The 22,457-nt window shown below is 46.2% G+C and overlaps 1 protein-coding gene across 1 annotated transcript in view; it reads left to right on the top strand.

The window, feature by feature from the left end:
- Positions 1-7,441, top strand: part of OTOP1 (otopetrin 1) — a 43,161-nt gene extending 35,720 nt beyond the window's left edge. Inside the window, exon 6 of the mRNA XM_060013189.1 lies at positions 6,129-7,441. Within this exon, the coding sequence (XP_059869172.1) occupies positions 6,129-6,299 (171 nt within the window). The 3' untranslated portion in view covers positions 6,300-7,441. The remainder of the gene's footprint in view (positions 1-6,128) is intronic.
- The last annotated feature ends 15,016 nt before the right edge of the window (positions 7,442-22,457 follow it).

The following is a 22,457-nucleotide window of genomic DNA, read 5'->3' as shown; positions in this document are numbered from 1 at the left end:
GCTATAAACTTCCCTCTTAGAACTGCCTTTGCTGCATCCCATAGGTTTTGGTCATCGTGTTTTCATTGTCATTTGTTTCTAGGTATTTTTTGATTTCCTCTTTGATTTCTTCAGTGATCTCTTGGTTATTTAGGAGTGTAATGGTTAGCCTCCATGTGTTTGTTTTTTTTACAGTTTTTTTTTTTTCCTGTATTTGATATCTAGTCTCATACGTTGTGGTTGGAAAAGGTACTTGATACAATTTCAGTTTTCTTAAATTTATACCAAGGCTTGATTTGTGACCCAAGATATGATCTATCCTGGAGAATGTTCCATGAGCACTTGAGAAGAATGTGTATTCTGTTGTTTTTGGATGGAATGTCCTATAAATATCAATTAAGTCTGTCTGGTCTAATATGTCTTTTAAAGCTTGTGTTTCCTTATTTATTTTCATTTTGGATGATCTGTCCATTGGTGAAAGTGGGGTGTTAAAGTCCCCTACTATGATTGTGTTACTGTCGATTTCCCCGTTTATGGCTGTTAGCATTTGCCTTATGTATTGAGGTGCACCTATGTTGAGTGCAAAAATATTTACAATTGTTATGTCTTCTTCTTGGATTGATCCCTTGATCATTATGTAGTGTCCTTCTTTGTCTCTTGTAATAGTCTTTATTTTAAGGTCTATTTTGTCTGATATGAGTATAGCTACTCCAGCTTTCTTTTGATTTCCATTTGCATGGAATATCTTTTTCCATCCCCTCACTTTCAGTCTGTACGTGTCCCTAGGTCTGAAGTGGGTCTCTTGTAGACAGCATATATACAGGTCTTGTTTTTGTATCCATTCAGCCAGTGTATGTCTTTTGGTCGGAGCATTTAATCCATTTACATTTAAGGTAATTATTGATATGTATGTTCCTATTACCATTTTCCTAATTGTTTTGGGTTTGTTATTGTAGGTCTTTTCCTGCTCTTTAGTGCTTCTAGGTCCTTGTTAAACATTTCTTGTATTTTCTCCATTCTAGTTCCGAGATTTTGGATCATCTTTACTATCATTATTCTGAATTCTTTTTCAGATAGACTGCCTATTTCCTCTTCATTTGTTAGGTCTGCTGGGTTTTTACCTTGCTCCTTCATCTGCTGCCTATTTCTCTGTTTTCTCATTTTGTTTAACTTACTGTGCTTGGGGTCTCCTTTTCGCAGGCCTCAGGTTCTTAGTTCCCATTATTTTTGGTGTCTCCCCCCAGTGGGTGAGGTTGGTTCAGTGGCTGTGTAGGCTTCCTGGTGGGGGGGACTGGTGCCTGTGTTCTGGTGGGTGGGACTGTATCTTGTCCTTCTGGTGGGGAGGGCCATGTCCAGTGCTGTGTTTTGGAGTGTCTTTGAACTTAATATGATTTTAGGCAGCCTCTCTGCTAATGGGTGGGGCTGTGTTCCTGTCTTCCTAGTTGTTTGGCATGGGGTGTCCAGCACTGGAATTTGCTGGCCGTTGGGTGGAGCTGGGTCTTAGTGTTGAGATGGAGATCTCTGGGAGAGCTCTTGCCAATTGATATTACGTGGGGCTGGGAGGTTTCTGGTGGTCCAATGTGCTGGACTAGGTCCTCCCACCTCAGAGGCTCAGGCCTGACACCTGGCCTGAGCACCAAGACCCTGCCAGTCACATGGCTCAGAAGAAAAGGAAGAGAGAAAAAAACCAAAAACAAACAAAAAATGAACAGACAGAACCCTCGGACAAATGGTAAACGCAAACCTGTACAGACAAAATCACACGAAGAAGCATACACACTCACAAAAAGAGAAAAAGGAAAAAATATATATATATTAAAAAAAAAGAAGAGAGCAACCAAACCAATATATTAAAAAAAAAAGGAAGAGAGCAACCAAACCAATAAACAAATCCACCAATGATAATAAGTACTAAATACTAAACTAAGATAAACGTAAAACCAGAAACAAATTAGATGTAGAAAGCAAACTCCAAGTCTACAGTTGCTCCCAAAATCCACTGCCTCAATTTTGGGAACACTCGTTGTCTATTCAGGTATTCTTCAGATGCAGGGTTTATCAAGTTGATTGTGGGGATTTAATTTGCTGCTCTGGGGCTGCATGGAGAAATTTTCCTTTCTCTTCTTTATTAGCACAGCTCCTGGGGTTCAGCTTTGGTTTAGGCCCTGCCTCTGTGTGTAGGCTGCCCTCAGGAGTCTGTTACCCGCCCAGACAGGGGGAGGCAGGGGTACGGTAGTCATAATTGGGATGTGGGGCGAACCTGAGGCAGCAGAGACTGGTGTGATGTTACAATAGCCTGAGCTGTGCCGTGCGTTCTCCCGGGGAACTTGTCCCTGGATCATGGGACCCTGGCAGTGGCGGGCTGCACAGGCTCCCAGGGTGGGTATGGCTAGTGACCTGTGCTTACACACAGGATTCTTGGTGGCAGCAGCAGCAGCGTTAGTGGTTCGTGCCTGTCTCTGGTGTCTGAGCTGTTAGCCGCGGATTGCGCCTGTATCTGGAGCTCATTTAGGTGGTGCTCTGACCCCTGTGTGCAGGCAGGGGAGGAATCCCCTCTCCTTGTGCACCCTGAAACAATGGTCTCTTGCCTCTCCGGCAGGTCCAGACTTTTTCCTGGACTCCCTTCCAGCTAGCTCTGGCGCACTAGCCCCTTCAGGCTGTGTTCACGCCGCCAACCCCAGTCCTTTCCCTGGGGTCTGACCTTCGAAGCCCGAGCCTCAGCTCCCAGCCCCCGCCCGCCCCGGTGGGTGAGCAGACAAGCCTGTCGGGCTGGTGAGTGCTGGTCGGCACCGATCCTCTGTGCGGGAATCTCTCCACTCTGCCCTCTGCACCCCCGTTGCTGCGCTCTCCTCCGTGGCTCCGAAGCTCCCCACTCCGCTTCCCGCAGTCTCCGCCCGCGAAGGGGCTTCCTAGTGTGTGGAAACCTTGCCTCCTTCACAGCTCCCTCCCAGAGGGGCAGATCCCACCCCTATTCTTTTGTCTCTGTTTTTTCTTTTGCCCTACCCAGGTACGTGGGGAGTTTCTTGCCTTTTGGGAGGTCTGAGGTCTTCTGTCAGCATTCAGTAGTTGTTCTGTAGGAGTTGTTCCACATGCAGCTGTGTTTTTGATGTATTTATGGGGAGGAAGGTGATCTCCACGTCTTACTCTTCTGCCATCTTGAAGGTCTCTTCCTTTTCTTCTCATTTTCCCTGGCTTCTTGACAATATATCCTCTGTGTGCCCACTGAGGGCCAGCAGTGCTGTGAGTGATGAGGGTGCAACATGCCCCAGAGCTCTGGTCTTCCTCCTATGGGGCCTATAAACCAGATGGCAGGACTAGCAACAAAAAATCAAACAGCAGAAATGCCTATAGTGCTGCGTGCCCTGCAGGGAAGTAAGAAAAGATGGGCATGAGGTGGTGATTGGATGGCCATGGTAGATCACATGGCCAAGTTGGTGGGAAGGGCTTTCTCAGGCGGTGGGATTAGAGACCAGAGCTGGATGGCAGAAGGAGCCATGGGTGCTCCAGGCAGAGGAATCAGCCTGTGCAAAACCCTGGGTGGGAAGAGCTTTCCTCCTTTGAGAAGAGGAGGAAGGCCATGTGACTGGGGTGGGTGGGGGGGGACAATCTGGGGAGCTGGGCTGGGGGGTGGTAAGGGACCATCTAACAGAGGGCTCTGCCATCCCATGTAGCAGGTAGATTTTATTTTAGATGTGCTGTGAAGCCCTTGGATGTTTAACCAGGTAAGGGACACCATCTTACATAAACAATTAATCTGGCGATGAGTGGTGAATAGACTGTAGGCTGAGAGCTTAAGCAAGGGGCCACTGCAATGGTCCAGGTGAGAGATGGGGGTGGTGGCCTGGCAGGTGGAGTGCAGAGAAAGGGGTGGATTGAGAATTGATGGATTGTGTGGCAGGTGGATTGTTATGAGAATGAGTGAGAAGATGAGGATGATGCCTGAAAATTTGATTGAGCCTCTGGGAGGAAGATGTTGCTGAGGAGACGGGGAGAAATGGGAATGTAATGTTGAGTTTGAGATGCATTTTAGACAACCAAGTAGCCGGTGGGATATACGAGCCTGCAATTCTCAAGGGTGGACCAGGATGGTGATCTAGATTGGGAAGTCGTAGGCCCATAGCTGGTATTTACAACCAGGACTGGGTGAGATCATCAGGGGTCATGGGTATAGGGTAGAGAAGAGGACCCAGGAATGAATGAGCCCTGGGACCAGCCAACATTAAGAGACTGAGCAAAGGAGGAGGAACCAGCTAAGGAGGGCGGGAAGAACCAGCTGGCCTGGGAGGATGACGCTTAAGGACCCAGAACACAGAGAACACAGTGGGCTAGAGATATAAGCCCATGAGTGTTCTATATGGAGATGTTAATGAAAGCCACGTGTATCAGATACCCATTGCTGCGTAAGAAATGAGCCCTAAACTCGGCAACTTAAAACAACAGACATTTCTTATTTCACAGCTTCTCTGGGTCAGGAATCTGAGTGTGACTTAGCTGGGTGGCTCTGCTCAGGGTCCCTTACAGGCTGTGGTCAAAGTGCCCACTGGGGCTGCAGTCATTTCATGGCTGGATTTTGGAGGGGAAGGGGGTCTGCTTCTAAACTCAATTATGTGGCTGTTGGAAGGATTCAGTTCCTGGTGGGCTGTTGGGCTGAGGGTTTGAGTTCCTTGCTGGCTGCGGGCCTGAGATCCCCCTCAGTTCCTGGCCATGGGGCCTCCCCATAGGCTGGCTCACATGGCAGCCAGCTTCCTCTCTTGCAAGAGGGGGTGAGCAAGATGGACTCCAGAGTCCTTTTGTAACCTAATCTCACAAGTGACATCCCATGACTTGTGTCATATTCTGTTGGTTAGAAGAGAGTCACTAGATTCAGTCCAACTCAAGGGGACAGGGCTCCACAAGATTCCCAGGAGGTGGGACCATTGGGAGTCACCCGAGAGGCTGCCTGCCACAGTGTAGGGGTGGAGAAAGTTGTAGAAATGTCAGTGTGAGAGGGAAGCAGGTCTAGGAGCCCAACAATTTAGGGGGAGGTAGAGGAGGAGGAACTGGGACAGGGAGGCTGAGAAGGGGGAACCAGTGTGTAGGTTCCATGAGCACCAAAAATAATAGGTTATTGCTTTATGTTTTGCAGACTTAGTTGCCATTTTATTCTCACCTGAGCCCTCTGAGACAGGTGTTAGTATTCCCATCTTATAGGTGAGGAAACTGTGGCTTGGAGATGTTAAATTATAGTCTGTAAGTGGCAGGAACCCAGGGCTGGTTCCACGGCATGTGCTTCTCTTCCCGATCAGGGGGATGTGGGCAGGGCCTGGACTGCCTCTCTAAGCCAAGAACAAGGCAGAAAAAGGACCACAGAACTCACCAGCCCAGACCCACATGGCTGGGACCCCTGAGTACCAATGGTGAAATGTAAAGATGGGTGTGGGAAACAGGGAGCACCACTGTAGGAAAACACTGGGGGCTATGGGAACACACAGGGAGTTCCTGCCTGACTGGTTAGATCAAGGAGGACTTCCTGGAAGGGGAGGTGTCTCAGGACTTGGAAGAAGGTAGGACTTAGCAGAAGGAAGACAGGGAGTCCCTGATAGAGGAAGAGGCAGGAGCAAAACCCTGAAGGCTGGGGAAAGGCACATTTGGGGGCTGTGCACAGCCCAGGAGGGCCAGAGTGAAGGGTGTGACGAGAGATGTGGAGACGTGGATGTGTTCCCGATCACTGAGGGAATTTGGACTGTCTCCTGAAGGCATTTGGAGCCCTGGTGAGTGGTCAGCAGAGGAATGACAAGGTCAGATGTGTGCTTTATAAAGATCACTCTGAAGCCACATGATGTGCTGGAGCGGGGTGGGGGGAGAATCGAAGGCACCCACCGTAGTCGGGGGCATCATGGGAGGCATTGCAGCAGTCCGGGGAAGAGGAGACGGAGGACCAGACCAAGGTGAGGGCTGTGGGGATGGAGAGAACCAGGTAGGTGTGAAGAGCATTCATGCAGGATCGGGGCTCAGTGGACTGGCGCAGTGGACTCTATAGAGATGGGAAACACGCAGGGGCTGCTTACCCCTGTGACAGGTGTGACTCGGTCTCCCTGAGTCCAAGTCAGCGCCTGGGTTTGTGGGGGGCCCCCGGGCGGCTGCTAGGACCACTTCCTCTTCTCTTGCAGCTCTGGATCCCTCCCGCCTTTGGCTGCCGCCCCGAGTATGACAACGGATTGGAGGAAATTGTCTTTGGCTTTGAACCCTGGATAATAGTGGTCAACCTGGCCATGCCTTTTTCTATTTTCTACCGAATGCACGCAGCTGCCTCCCTCTTTGAGGTCTATTGTAAGATATAATCTGTGTCCACATCAAAGACTGAGGAGAGAGCTAACAAGAGAATTCAGTGGAGCCACCTGGGAAAGGCGAGGTCGGGCAAATATTGCCTTACAAATGTGAGAAGGGCTGCCTTTTGTCTGCGATAATTGTTTTTCCCATGAGCTGGAATTGCCCATCACCCTGGATGAGTGTAAACCAGTTAGATCAAAATCTGAGATGGCTGAAGTCTGCCCTTGGTTAGTTAATTCTAATTGAACCTAAATTATTTGATCTCCTTCGAAATGAGATCCTCTGTTTTAGAATAATGTGATTTCAGGTTGGAAAAAAATATATCCAGTTTGTTTTTCATTAAAATATTTTCTGTTATCATGTTACTATATACAACCTTTTCCTGACCATCTGCATAGTCTAATCACCTTTAAATTTTATCTTTCCCAGAGCTGATGAATGTAGCTAAAATCACATTTAGTTTATATTGTATTTTCTGAATACGTTTCATTTTTTGAACAAAGTTATTTTTATTGTCTGGATGGAAATTTGTGTATAGATCAATATAAAGACATATTTCTCACCTGAAATTTTGGTATATTTTCATTTGTAAAGTTTTTTTAATACATTAGTATCTTTCACTATAAATATATGTATGCTTATTTTAGAAAATTAGGACATTTCAGAAGAGTAGAGAGAAAAATCCCCTAAGATGCCATTGTTCAATTGACAGTCATGTTTTTCTTCCAGTTTAATTGAGATGTAATTGACATATAGTACTGTATAAGTTTAAGGTGTACATCAATGATTTGGCTTACATCATGAAATGATTATCACAATAAGCTTCGTGAACACTCGTCATCTCATATAGATGCAAAATTAAAGATAAGGATCTTGACAGTCAGTTTTTAAACATCTTGATGTGTTTCTTTCAACTGTGTTGGACTCACAGGATTCTTTTCATTGTTGTTTTGTTATACCTGCCAGAGATGATGCGACATATTCAATTTTGTATGCAGTTTCCCCTCAACAGTATGGCACAAACCTTCCCACCCGCATTGTTATAAACTCTTTGTAAATATAATTTTCATACTATATTCTATTCTATTGAGTACCGTAATTAACTTTGTTTCCTATTGTTGGTTTTAGAGTGTTTATAACTTTTTGTTTTTATTAGTGACTCTGCAAAAATCCACTATATATGTAAAACATTTTCTATATTTAGAATTCCTTCTTAAGATATATCCTTAAGGGCTTCCCTGGTGGCGCAGTGGTTGAGAGTCCGCCTGCCGATGCCGGGGACGCGGAAGATCCCACGTGCCGCGGAGCTGCTGGGCCCGTGAGCCATGGCCGCTGAGCCTGCGTGTCCGGAGCCTGTGCTCCTCAAAGGGAGAGGCCACAACCGTGAGAGGCCCGCGTACCGCAAAGAAAAAAAAAAAAAAAAAAAAAAAGATATATCCTTAAAATCAGGATGCCATATCCAAAGGTTATAAATAGTTTAAAGCCTCTGAAGAAATATTGACATTTGGGATGGCTTTGTATATGCTTTTTCTTAATTCTTTTAAAATCATAATAAGGGCTTCCCTGGTGGCGCAGTGGTTGAGAGTCCGCCTGCCGAGGCAGGGGACGCGGGTTCGTGCCCCGGTCCGGGAGGATCCCACATGCCGCGGAGCGGCTGGGCCCGTGAGCCATGGCCGCTGAGCCTGCGCGTCCGGAGCCTGTGCTCCGCAACGGGAGAGGCCGCAGCAGTGGGAGGCCCGCGTACCGCAAAAAAAAAAAAAAAAAAAAATCATAAAAAAATTAGTTAACTTACTGTAAGTACTAATGTGAACATCTTTTCATCTGAGTGTATATATATATATATATATATATATATTTTTTTTTTTTTTTTTTTTTTTTGACAACACAGAGGGACATAAGAAACACCAAAATTTTTAAATAACTGAAATACTTTATATTCATCTTTGGAAAAAGTAGGAAATGTGCAGATAGACTAAAAGCAAAGTAAAACATTATCTATCATACTTTCCATCTAGGGCAGTGGTTCTCAACCGTGGGTGATCTTGTCTTCCAGGGGACTTTCGACAATGTCTGGAGATATTTTTGTTACCGCTAGGGGGCGTTACTGGCATCTAATGGGTAGAGGCCAGGGAAGCTGTTAAGCAACCTCCAATATACAGGACGGGACTGTTTCCACCACAAAGAATTATTCTGATCCAAATGTTAACAGTGCCTAGGTTGAGAAATTACCATCTAGAGGTTACTGCTGTTAATTTTTGGTACCTATAAGTACACACACAGACACACACACAGTCACACAGGCCCAAACGGGATTGCTTTTATATATATTGTATTTGCATGTAACTTGCTTTTGAAATCTTAATACACCAGCAAGCTTTGTAACTATTTTGGGTCCCCCGGCATCGATTCTCACACTTCTGAATGCATTAGAATCATTGAGGGAGCCTGTTAGGATTCCTGCCTTCCCAGCTAGAAGGTCAGCTTCCGTTGGTCTACAGTGGGGTCCTGGATGCTTAAATAAGCATCTCCCTTCCAGAAGCATCTCAGGAGTCCACGCACCTCAAGTTAAGACTCCTGAAGGACATTCCTCGACATTGTGTTCTCTTCTGCAATGTGACTTTGCACGGCTTCAAAGTACATTCCCTGGAGGGAGGTACCATTCCTCATGTAGTGAAACCTTGATGTTGGACATTTAGAGACATTTAAGTGGTTTGCTTCTTTGTTTGTTTGCTATTATAAATGACACCATGGCAAGCATCTTCTGCTGAGTTTTTGTGCACATTGGTAAACGACACTGTGTGAAATTACTACACGTGAATGCCAATTTCTCCCAAAGATCCCATTTTGGTCATTATTAATTTCCCCCTGTTCTAAGCACATCAGTACAGCCCTAGGGCCTCAGCCTGTGGGTTTTAGGCCCTGCCAAAGAGATATAGGGAATCACAGTAATGCTGGGAACAACTGGTCCAGGTGTGGTGGTTTTGGGGTGGGCATGGGGCACCATCAGAGCTCAGAAAAGTCAGCATAGCCTTGCTGGGCTCAGGGCTTTTGAGGAGGGATCTTAAAGATGTCCCTGAACAAGAAGAGCCCACAGCCTCAGGGGTGGCTATTCCAGCCAGGCAGCTTCTACCCACAAGTAGTTAAGCATCCCGACTCACCAGTTGAGGCACCAAGGAAAATTTATTACCTTAATGCAATTCACAGAAAAGGAACCAGAGTGTGCAGTTAACAAGTGTCCAGATCTCAGGGCTAGAATAAGAGCAATGCAAATTAAAATAACAATGAGATACTATTTCCCATTCATCAGATTGGCAGGGGTTGGTTGGCAAGATGTGAAAGAAAGGGAATTCACATACACGGGTGGTAGGAGAGTATATTGATAAAGCCACGTGGAAGAACAATTGGCAATATTGACTAGGGCTACAGGTGCATATTCCTTAAGACCTAGCAATACCACTTGGTGTGTGTGTGCCCCAGAGGTACCCTCACTCACACGTGTTCGTCACACATAGGAGATGTGTTCAGAAATGTCTACAGCAATAGTGCTTGTCATTGGGAAAAACTGAAAACAGCCTAAATGTCCATCAGTTAGGAGTATGAATAGGTAAATTATGGACTAGTCCTACAATGGAATATTTTTTCACAGGAGTGAAAAAAATGAATGGGCCAGAAAAACATGTATCAACCTGGGTAATCCCTCAAGGCAATGCTGAATTAAGAATGAAGTAGCATGAAGGTATAATTAGTATGATACCCTTAATATAATGTTTCAAAACAGACAAAACAATTCCTGGTATTTAGGGGATACATCCGTACACAGTAAAATTATAAACACACATGAAGATAGGATGCATCCCAAGTTCAGTGTGGTGGTTACCTGTGGGCTGGGAGGGAGGTCTGGAGTGGAGACAAACGGCTGAGTGCATGCAGTGCCTGAAATGTTTGATGTCTTAGACAAAGTGATCGGTATAAAAGTATTCATTATAGTTTCTTCTGTGCTTTTTGATATGCACAAGATATTTCATAATAAAAACATTTGAAAGAAAGAGAAAAGAAAGTCAACCTAAGGAAGATGAACTCAGAGTCATCAGAGAAGGTGAACTTGCAATATTCATCCACCATTGCTGGGACGAGGGTGTCAAGGCTACTGCTGTGTGGTCTCCTGGGCAGGTAGATCCCAGAGGTGGAGTAACTCAATGCCATTAGCTGTAAACATCACCCGACTCGCTCCCCAGGGATGATCCCCTGCTCGTCAGGAAACCCGACATGGATTTGTTTTCCCATGTGGTTCTCTACTGTGGGAACCGATGCCCTTGGCGCTCAAGTTACCAGGATAATCTCTTTCTCATCTGTTCCCACCTGTGGCAACCTGATCAGGGAAGAGCCTATGCATTTGGTAGCTTGAGCTCATTCATCCCTGACCCTGGTCAAGGCAGGATTTGAACTCATGAGTTTTGGGTACCATGGCTCTTGGTGAGGCTGAATGGAAGGGCAAAAACTTTGGAGCTGGACACCCAGGGTCACAACTAGCCCCATGGAACCTGGGTGTGCCTTAGAAAAGATTTCCCTTCCACAAGACCTTTTATGAACTGCTGGACTAAACTGCACCAGCATCTGCCTAGTCGTCCTTGCCTGGAAGTCAAATTAGCCTCCTTTGTCTCCCCACAGGGAACATGAAGCCCAGTTGGAGTAATTACTACTCTTGCCTGCTCACTGCATAACCCTTCAAATTCACCAAGCTCCTCATGTCTGTCTCTGTCTATGAAGTCTCAGCTCCCAGCTGACCTCACTGGATAAGCATTACTACTCTATTAGAATGGGGGGTAGGACTTCCCTGGCAATCCAGTGATTAAGAATCTGTGCTTCCACTGCAGGGGACATGGGGTTCGATCCCCGGTCGTGGAACTAAGATCCCGCATGCTATGCGGTGCGACCAAAAAAAATGCAGGGAACCTTTGACCATTCCTACATCACGAGGAAGTTGCAGCATTTGGACCACTGAGCCTTTTAAAAACCCATTGCCTTTCCTCTCTATTAGACATATCGTCTTAAAAAGAAAGCCAATTCGGTAAAAATATCATTCAAACAGTTGCTTGAGGATGTGTGTACAGGCCAATGCATCCACGGACAGAACATCTCCCTTTTCTCCCAGCTGTAAATTGCTACACTTAGCTTCACAGGGTGAAGAGTGAGCGGAAGCTGCTGCAAACAGCTGGTTCTTCCCTGGGATTACGAGCGTTGCTGTGGAAGAGGTGACCAGCAGGGGGCGCTGGTGCCTTTCCTTCTGAGCCCACTTCACTTGCACTTTCAGGCCAAAGTGAGGGGAGATGTTGTGGTAGAAGCCTAAGGGTAAAAATGCCCCGATTGTACTCTATCCATAGCTCTGGGTTCCTGCGATGTATCAGAGATGGCTGTCACCATCCCAGCAGAGGGCTGGGAAAATTCTGAGTTCTCACAGGGAAGCTGAGAACTAGTTAGTTTCAACAAGGATGCTCCTTCCACGTACCCTCACCACCTCCCACTTCCTGGGGGAGGTTTGGAGGAACAGGGTGTATGCAGGGTGTTATGAGGCTGGGGTGCAACTTGGTCAGGGCAGCTGGCGGGAGGGCACTCTGTGGGGTCTGATGGGGAATGACCGAGACATTAGCTTGTCCTAAAAGCAGAGCCGAGGGGACCGTGGTGAGGAGACAGGAGAATGATGAGTGTAGTGTTTTAATGCTCAAAAGGGATGGTAGTTCTGGTGTGGTGTTTCAGCTGCATTAATAACATAGGAAACACCACAGTGATGACGGTATGTTAATTGTCTAAAAAAAGTAAATCAAATCAAGTCACCTGCTAAAAACCCTTCAACGGCTTCCCGTTGCTTTTAGAAGAATGTACAAACTCCTAACCGTGGTCTGTTGGGATCTTCAGGAGCTGGCCTCTGCAGCTCCATCTTCTTCTCAAGCCAGGCCCTCCCTCTGCTTCCCCCTCCCCCAGCCACTCCCGCCTGCCTGCACTGCTCCAGCCACAGCCGTCTCCCAGGGCACGTCCTTGAATATTCCAAGCTCTTCTGCTCCTCAGGACTTTTGCAGTGCTTCCCACCCCTCCTTGATCATCTGTCTAAACAGACCCTCTGTTGTGCTTCACCTCGGTGCCCTTTACGGTTACTTGCATAGTTAGTTACTTGTTTTTTTGTGCTTTTCTCTTGGGAGGGTGGGGCTTTGCCTCTTTCTCTCCCAGGGCCTCACCACGTGGGTTGCATGACCACATGTGCTGCTCTCTCGACCCAGACTATCGCAGGGCGTGGGGAGACCCCGGGAAGGCTTGTGATTGGCCTGTTTCAGACCTGGCAGAACTTCTCTGCCCGATTCTGGTCCGCATCTGCGGACCCTCGTTCGCCTTTAAGGCACAAGAGGGCGCTTTAAGCCTGGTGCTTAATAAAGAGTCCAGACAAGACCGTGCATTAGGATGTGCTCACCTCTTCCAGCTCTGCAACAGGAGCTAAGCAGGGGCGCCCAGTTCTACGGAGGCCTGTAGGTGGGGTCTGTTCTCCTCCGTAGGGAGGAACCAGCGGCCAATCGCTTCTTCCCGCCGGGACAGGAAGTGATCCGACCGCCTCCCCGACAGACTGACAGCCGCAAGGGCTGCCTACATGTCTTGGCAGATGTTTCTAGAACACCCGTCTTGGGTGATTGGTCTAAGCCAAGCATAGTGACAACCTCCTCCCCTTCGCTGGGCATCGGTATGGAGGTGGGCATGTGAATAGCTCTAGACCAGTTGGGGGTAACCTATGCCTGTGAGCTAAGAATGGTTTTTACATTTTTGAAAGTTTTTTTTTTTTTTTTGTGGTACGCGGGCCTCTCACTGTTGTGGCCTCTCCCGTTGCGGAGCACAGGCTCCAGATGCACAGGCTCAGCGGCCATGGCTCACGGGCCCAGCCGCTCCGCGGCACGTGGGATCTTCCCGGACCGGGGCCCCATGTCCCCTGCATTGGCAGGCGGACTCTCAACCACTGCGCCACCAGGGAAGCCCTGGCAGCAAGTTATTATTCTGGCTACACGGACAATTTCAGGTCTCTGCCTCCAGGGATGCTGCCGAGTGTGGACCAGATGTCTCTCTTTGCACACAAGCGCTGCTCCGAGAATTCTCAGATTGCTGGTCCTCAACATGGCCCAGAGAGCCCGTAGGAGGAAAGACAATGCCCCCTAAAGATGTCCACACGTCCTAATCCCTGGAACCTGTGAATAGGTCACCTTAGAAGGCAAAAGGGACTTTGCAGATGTGATTAAGTCAAGGATATTAAGGTGGGAGATTCTCGTGGAATATCAGGGCAGGCCCTCAATGTAATCACAAATGTCCTTATAAAAGGAAGATTTGACTATGGAAGAGGAGGAGGCAGTGTGATCACAGAGGCAGAGATTGAACTGATGTGGCCACAAGCCAAGGAGTGCCAGCAGCCACCAGAAGCTGGAAGAGGCAGGGATGGGATTCTCCTTCAGGCCTCTGTTGATGGCTCTGCCAACGCCTTCGTTTCAGTCCTGTAAGACTCACTTTGATCTTTTGATGTCCAGAACGGTAAGATAATAAATTTATGTTTTAAGCCACAAAGTTTGTGGCAGTTTGTTATAGCATGCATAGGAAATGCTTTTTCCCTTTGCACCGGAAAAAGCTGGATGGTCCAGGGCACTACCGAGCCGTCTGTGTCTTGTTTCGCTGTCTGCAGATGGAGTGGGTGAGCAGCATGAATCGGGTCTTGGCTTCAATGACACACCTCCTCTGGGTTGGCTCTATTTCTCTGGCCTCCCTTCTCAGAGCTGTTTGCAGGCTCATGGCCCTCTTCTTGGCCATTTGGTGTTGGAATTTCTGCGGGGCTATACTGGGTCCTCTTGGCTTCTCACTGCTCTTCTTGGTGGTCTAGTTCATGGCCAAGGGCTTGCCTACTGTACAGATACTGTTGGCTCTGAAATTTGCATTTTCAGCCTGACCTCTCAACTGCAGGCTGGTTATTTCCAGCAGCATACTTGGATGTCTCAAAGGCATTTTATACTGAATGTGTCCAACACCAAACTCAAGATATCCCACTCCTCTGGCTACTTCTCCCTTCATATTTTCCATCCCCATGGATTGTTCCAGCCTCTGTCTGTTATTCAAGTCAGACATACAAGGGCTGTCTTTACACTGCCGTTATGCCTCATTTCCAATCAGTGGCCACACCTGTCACTTCTACCCCCAAATACCTTGGTTTGCATCCACTTCTCCCCACTTCCAACCCCACCACCTACTCCAAGCCACCATCATCTCCATCTTGGTCTTCTGAAGTAGCTTCCTCACTCGTTTCTCCAGTGCATCCCTTGCCTCTACCAGTCTGTCCTTCATGCTATGGCTGGAGTGGTGTTTGAGAAAGGCCAAGATGCTCCTGTCCCTCCCCTGCCCAACATCCTCCGGTGGCCTCCCCTCACTGCTGAGACAGAGAAATTTACTTTGGCCCCGGGTCCCGCATGGTCTTTCTTGACCACCTCTCCAGCCTGATCTCATATCACTTTCCTTGTGCTTCACTTTTCCTCTGTGCTCCATCACACTGACTAGCTTCTTTAGTGTTTTGAATGTGTTATGTTCCCTCCTGCCCCAGGACCTTTGCACTTGCTCCTTCCTCTTCCTTTCAGTTAGTTAATTCCTACTCATCTTTCAGATCTCCATCCAAACAATGGTTTCTCAGGGAAGTCTTCACTCATCCCTAGACCAGGTCTGGTGTCCCTATGAACTTTTGCAACACCATTTAGCTTTCCTTCACTGTGTCTATCGTACCTGTTAATCATACAATTATGTGTCCGATTGTTTGAATAGTGGTCCTTTTTTTTTTAAACCACTTAACTGTAAGCCTCAAGAGGGAGAGACAGTGTCTGTTTTTTTTCCTGAGGACTGTATCCTCAGTCCCAGGAGAGGAGGAGCGCCATAATCATTGTCAAATGAAAAAAAAAAATGAATGAATGCTTAAAGATCTTTTAAGACAAAAATGGGGAACTGGAAGATAGTTTCAATACTATGGAAAACTCAGAAAACATGTATTTGTTTGATATTTGGCTAGGAAGGTTAAAAAGTTATTTATTTATTTGCTGTGGAAAAACTCAGATAAACTTTGTGAGGTCACCTTTTCTTGGTACCACTTCCTAACTGAACTGTGAAGGGGCTTCCACACTCCAGATGGAGGGCTGTGATGGGGGAATTACAGACTGTGAGCTCCAGGGATGGGGACTGAGTCTTCATCTCTTTAATTCATCTCTGATGTTCAGTACAATGTCGACCGAGCAGGTATTTAGCAAATATCAATGATGACACACACTGCTAATTGCTTTCTGAGAACAATTCCTTTGCTTGCTAAGAAAACCCTGACTTTGGTTGGGGACTCAAAGTGCCCGGTCTCAGGTGATGACTCACGGTCTGTTGAAGCCTAGCACGGGCAGTTTTTTCCCTTTTCCCTGATACTGGAAACATTTTGCAGTCTGCCTTGTAGCTAGGGGTGGCCACATGGTTCCCTTCTGGCTAAGGAGACATAAGGTCCTTCTAAGAAGATTTTCTTCACTGGTGACAGGTGAGAGACACATCAAGAAAAGTCCTGCTGACATAGTCTCCCCCCATTTTTCTCCTGGAGTTTGAACTTGGTCATGATGCCTAAAGCTGTAACAGCCATCCTGTGACCATGAGGCTCCAAGGGCACAAAGCCACAGCGTTGAGAAGGTGGAGCATTTGGATAAAAAGATGAAAAGGGGGGCTTCCCTGGTGGCGCAGTGGTTGGGAGTCCGCCTGCCGTTGCAGGGGGCGCGGGTTCGTGCCCCGGTCCGGGAGGGTCCCGCGTGCCGCGGGGCGGCTGGGCCCGTGAGCCGTGGCCGCTGGGCCCGCGTGTCCGGAGCCTGTGCTCCGCGGCGGGAGAGGCCGCGGCAGTGAGAGGCCCGCGTACCGAAAAAAAAAAAAAAAGATGAAAAGATTCTGGGTCCTCAGTTGTATCACTGAGCTTTTGCACCAGCCCTTGCCGGCTCCCTCTGAATTTCCTGTTATGTATGTCTTGAGTGCATAAACCACGAATAGTCAGGCTTTCCGTTATGCACAGCTGATAGCACCCTTAATCAATATATTTATTTAAAATTTCTTTTTAAAACAATTAATTAATTAAAAATTTAATTGAAGTATAGTTGATTTACAGTGTTTCAGATATACAGCAAAATGATTCAGTTATACATACATACATACATATATTTTTTCAGATTCTTTTCCATTATAGGTTATTATAAAATATCGAATACAGTTCCTTGTGCTATACGGTAGGTCCTTGTTGTTTATCTATTTTATATATAGTAGTGTGTATCTGTTAAACCCCAATCCCCAATTTATCCCTCTCCCACCCCCTTTCCCCTTTGGTAATAAGTTTGTTTTCTATGTGGGTCTATTTCTGTTTTGTAAATAAGTTCATTTGTATCATTTTTTTTTTAGATTCCACATATAAGTGATATCATATGATATTTGTCTTTCTCTGTCTGATTTACTTCACTTAGTATGATAATCTCTAGGTCCCTCCATGTTGCTACAAATGGCATAATTTCATTCTTTTCTATGGCTGAGTAATATTCCATTGTGTATATATACCACATCTTCTCTATCCATTCATCTGTTGATGGATGTTTAGGTTGCTTCCGTAAATTTTTTTTTATCTTGAAATCATTTCAAGCTTACAGAAGAGTAGTAAGACAAAGAACTTTCATTTACCCTTTACCCAGATGCACCAGTTGTTCTTGACCACGTCTCTACTGCATATATGGCCTGATCTGATGTGATCTGTTATAGATCCTCTCCTGGAGCATGTGAAGTTTAGTTTAGGCATCTGGGTCCTTTTCCCTTAAACATTTCAGCAGGTATTCTCTAAGAACAAGGGAGGTCCAATGATCAAATTCAGGAAATTTAAGGTTGCTGCCATACAACTGTCTTAATTGTCAATAATTGTTGATTGTCAATGGTCTACTTGTCAATGACTGTCTAATGTAGTGTCCACATGAACATTTTGCCAACTGTCGCAATAACATCTTTTAAAGGGTCTCCCCTGATCCCTGGCATGCTTCCACGGTCTTCTTTAATCTGGAACCGTCCCTTGGCCCTTCTTTGTCTGTTGTGACATTGATACTTCTGAAGAGTTCAGGTCAGTTGTTCAAGGCCGCAGTGTGGGTTTGTCTGATGTTTCCTCGGGGAGCAGGGATGCTACATAAAGATGCTGTGTCCTTGGTGCCTCACATCGAGGGCCACTTGGTGTCTGTTTGTCCCACTCCTGGGGGTGTTAACTTTGTTCACCTCATTGAGGTTTCTCAACAGTGAAGTTACCATTTTTTCTCTTTGTAATTAATAAATAATATGAGTGGAGGTGCTTTGAGACAATGCAAATATCCTGTTCCTCTCCAAACTTTTACTTAGTGATGATTCTTGTCTAAATCAATTATTACTAGTATGGTTATAAGATGTGATTTTATTTTCTTCATTTTTAAATTTTTTATTGAAGTATAGTTGATTTACAATATTGTGTTAATTTCTGCTGTACAGTAAAGTGACTCAGTTATACACATATATACATTCTTTTTCATATTCTTTTCCATTATGGTTTATCCCAGGAGATTGAATTTGGTTTCCTGTGCTATAGAGGAGGATCTTGTTTATCCATTCTACATGTAATAGTTTGCATCTACTAACCTCAAACTCCCAGTGCATCGCTCCCTCCCCTCCACTCCCCCTTGGCAACCACAAGTCTGTTCTCTATGTCTGTGAGCCTAATTCTCTTTCGTAGATAAGTTCATTTGTGCCATATTTTAGATTCCACATATAAGTGATATCATATGATATTTGTCTTTCTCTGTCTGACTTACTTCACTTAGTATGATAATCTGTTGCATCCATGTTGCTGCAAATGACATTATTTTATTCTTTTTTATGGCTGAGTAGTATTCCATTATATATATGTACCATATCATCTTTATCCGTTCAAAAGATGTGATTTTCTAATTCTCTTATTCCTTTGATGTTTATTTATTTTATTTTATTTTATTTTTTCTTAGCCAATGGCTTGTTTTTAAAAAATTTTTCTTTTCTTTCTTTATTTTTTAACATCTTTATTGGAGTATAATTGCTTCACAATGGTATATTAGTTTCTGCTTTATAACAAAGTGAATCAGCTATACATATACCTACATCCCCATATCTCCTCCCTCTTGTGTCTCCCTCCCACCCTCCCTATCCCTCCCCTCTAGGTGGTCACAAAGCACCGAGCTGATCACCCTGTGCTATGTGGCTGCTTCCCACTAGCTATTTTACATTTAGTAGTGTATATATGTCCATGCCACTCTCTCACTTCGTCCCAGCTTACCCATCCCCCTCCCTGTGTCCTCAAGTCCATTCTCTATGTCTGTGTCTATTTTCCTGTCCTGCCCCTAGGTTCTTCAGAACCACTTTTTTTTTTTTAGATTCCATATATATGTGTTAGCATACAGTATTTGTTTTTCTCTTTCTGACTTCACTCTGTATGACAGACTCTATGTCCATCCACCTCACTACAAATAACTCAGTTTCGTTTTTTTTATGGCTGAGTAATATTCCATTGTATATATGTGCCACATCTTCTTTATCCATTCATCTGTCGATAGACACTTAGGTTACTTCCATGTCCTGGCTATTGTAAATAGAGCTGCAATGAACGTTGTGGTACATGACTCTTTTTGAATTATGGTTTTCTTGGAGTATGTACCCAGTAGTGGGATTGCTGGGTCATGTGGTAGTTCTATTTTTAGTTTTTAAAGGAACCTACATACTGTTCTCCACTTTTCATGTTTATTAATTGTCATTCTACTGTAAGGAAGCCTCCTTCCCCTTCCCTCCCTCCCTCCCTCCCTTCCTTCTTTCCTTCCTTCCTTCCTTCGTTCCTTCCTTCTTCCCTCTCTCCCCCTCTTCTTCCTTCCCTCCTTTTTATTCTTATCACTATGGATTCATGGATTTTCATTTTATTCAATAGGTTATAATCCATTATTATTATCAATTCTGATGCTCACATCGTCCCAGGTTTAGCAAGTGGGAGCCCCTTCAACTTGGTTGCTGTGCCCTTTTCACATGTCTCCATCATTCTTTGAGCACTCTCTTGTTTTCTGGCACCACAAGATGTCCCAGGCTTGTGTGGTACCTTCTCTGCCCAGCTCTGGCATCAGCCATTTCTCTGAGACACTCTGAGTCCTTTTGGTGAAGGCTGGTATTTATAAACCAAGATCTGGGTACCCTGTGGGTACTGAGCAACATTTAGTCTGAAGCCATGAGAAATGGAGCAACACTTACTCATCTGTGTATTAGTCATGCTAACTAGCGTGACCTGGAGAAAGAAGCATATGTGTCACTCATGGAGAGTCTGATGCAGATTAGTGGATCCTGGGAGATTCCATCTTTGCAGCCCTGACGTCCCTGCACGAGGTCATTGCTGAAGAGAAGGCCGAGGAGTCATGCCCGTTCTTAAGATACTTCCAGGAAGGAAGTCTGCATCACTTTTGCTCGCGCTGCCATTTGCCAGAAGTCCAAGGGAGTCTGGGCAGCACAGGGAACACACAGTTAGTTGGTGCGCCCTTACCCCTTCCAACCACAGTATGTTCATTCATGCAACAAATGTCAACTCGGTTCCTCGTAGCCAAGCTGACTCCAAGAGGCTGAGATGACTTCACCTCAGGTGGTTTACAGCAGGGGGAGAAAGGTAAGTAAACAGTAAGTGAACAGACCATCACGTGACAGTGGGCTTGCGCACTGTAGCAGGGGTAGGTGCTGTGCGCTGCGCCGACACTGAATGGTTACCTCCCTGGAGACTTGAGGAAGACCCATCTGGGTGGTCCATTGGCACTGGGTTTGAAACGTGAATGGGAGTTCGCTCCCACTCAGAAAAGGGTGGGGACATCTCAGGCAGAGGAGAGAGCCAGGGCAAGGGCAGAAGACCTGAAAGAACTAGGCATGCCGGGAGAAGAGGGAACAATTTGAGGTGGGTAGAAGGTGGGGTCTACTGGGAAAGGCTTGGGAGGCAAGGGATGAGGCTGATAACCAGGTGGGAAGGGCTGTGCTAAGAAGTTTGGAATTAACAGATTAACTTTTGCTAGTTGGGTGAATAATTAATAGTGTGGGTCACAGGGCATCGTGGGATGTGTTTAAGCTGATGAAAGACACCTCATCTGTGTTTTAGGAGGATCATCTCGACGGTAGAGCACCGGATGGAGGGGAGAGAAGACATCAAGACACACGGACCTGTTGGGAGGCTCTGGCAACCATGTAGGCATGAAGCAATGAGGACCTGAACTGGGGGTAGCAGAGGGGACAGATAGAAGGGGTTGGCTGTTGGAGCCATTTGAGAACAATGAAACCATAGTGGTTTCCTTTATTGCAGACCGTGTGGTTGATATTATTTGCTCACAATTGTTCCTGGCCTCCTCACATTGCCGTGGCTTCCCTGTGGACAGGGCGTCGTTCTTGCTCGTCCACTGACCTGCTTTGGTCCTGGGTGCATGAGTCGAGTTAACATATGCACCATCCAACCAGAAGCTCCAAGTATGTGCATGGCTGGGGCAACCCTCTTGGCTCCCACCCTGCATCCCGAGAAGGCAAGCCCCAGGGGTATCAGTGGCCTGGGAATGAGGGAGTGGAGGAGCAAACTGAACCTGACCCACAGTTCGGGGCAAAGCTTCCCCAGCTGACCACAGACCATTAGCGACAAATAAAAGTTCGTTATTTTAAGCCACTGAGATCCTGGGGCTGTTTGTTACACAGCATTATGGTAACAAAACCTGACTAATATAAGGAATTACCATTTCCTAAGTACAGCATGTTGTTTATTGGTAATATCTCTGCATAGTAGGTATTAGTGTTACCATTTTAAAGATGAGGAAACTGAGGCTCAGAGAAGTTAAGTAACTTGCTCAAGGTCCCACAGCTAGTAAGTCAGAGAAGAGGGATTTGAACATGGGACTGTCTGACTTGCAAACCCCTCTTCCATCCTCTATCTACGTGAATATACTAACTTCTGGGATAGCTATTTTTTCCTGCCAGAAATGGCTGCTTTCAGCTTCCTGTGTTTCTGAGTTGGGAGAGGGGTGGGGGCCTGAGGACCAGCCTTTGGGTTTGAAGAGGCCTCCAGGTCACCATCAGTGGATGTGTGCTTGAGGCGGCTTCTCCAGCCTCAGGGATGGAGGCTGATGTTTCATCTCTACCTTTCTGCCTGGGCTCCGCTGAGCCGAGCTGAGTACATTGACAGCCTGGGTGTATCCTATAGCCAAGGAACTAAGCCTGTCTCGGTGTAAAACAGAGTTGACTCTTTTGATATCATCAACGGTGGCGGTGGGCGGCAGCGGCAGCAGCAGCAGCAAAATCCTGGCTGTTGGCCCACTGATTTAGCCATTTGTCTCAGCAAGCGAATCCAATTTAAAATATATCTTCAGAAAAAGAAGGATCAATGAGTTTAAATAGAGGACTATTTGCTAACCAGATTAGGAAAACCCCCTTTGTGCTAAAATGTTCTAAGTAAATCCTCTTAGTACAATTTTGCAGGAGCCAAAAGTGTGAGAGGATCACTCACTTGCTGTCATCCTCTGAGGGCAGGGCTCTAGCTGTGATAAAATAAGAGAAGGAATTTATTAGCTCCTTAGTTGGCTAGAGTCTGTGGAGACGTGGCTGGGTTCGGAGGCTGACCCAAGAGACTCCTTGGTTTTCGGTTGTTAACCAGCTCTTTTGAAGAATGTGGGAAAGAGCTTGGGTGAGAGAGGGCAGCCACTGCTTACACAAAACCATCATCCCTACCAGGCAGACTGCTCCCTGTGAAGATGGAAGACTCAAGGGCTGTAGCACCCTGGCAGCATATTAATTTACTTTGCTTGCCCAAGGTCTTATGGATAGAGAGAAAACTCTCAGTTTCCAAAAATGATGAGAAACCTGATATTTTGGATAACAGAGGAAAGAGTGTTGGAGTTCTGAAATCTGTCCTTTCACACACGAAGCTTCATGCCTCTGAGCCTTTGCACATGCTGTTTCCTCTGCAAGGGATGCCCTTCCAATCCCAGAATGCTGGTGGATTCTGTTCAACCCTCCAGCTTGAGAGTCCTCTCTTCTGTGCTGCCCTTCCCCGTGCTGCCCACCCAAACGGG

Source organism: Delphinus delphis, chromosome 5 (genome assembly GCF_949987515.2).
Source record: "Delphinus delphis chromosome 5, mDelDel1.2, whole genome shotgun sequence".
NCBI lineage: Eukaryota > Metazoa > Chordata > Mammalia > Artiodactyla > Delphinidae > Delphinus > Delphinus delphis.
The sequence above is the reverse complement of the archived record's forward strand: the minus strand, read 5'-3'. Positions and strand labels throughout refer to the sequence as shown.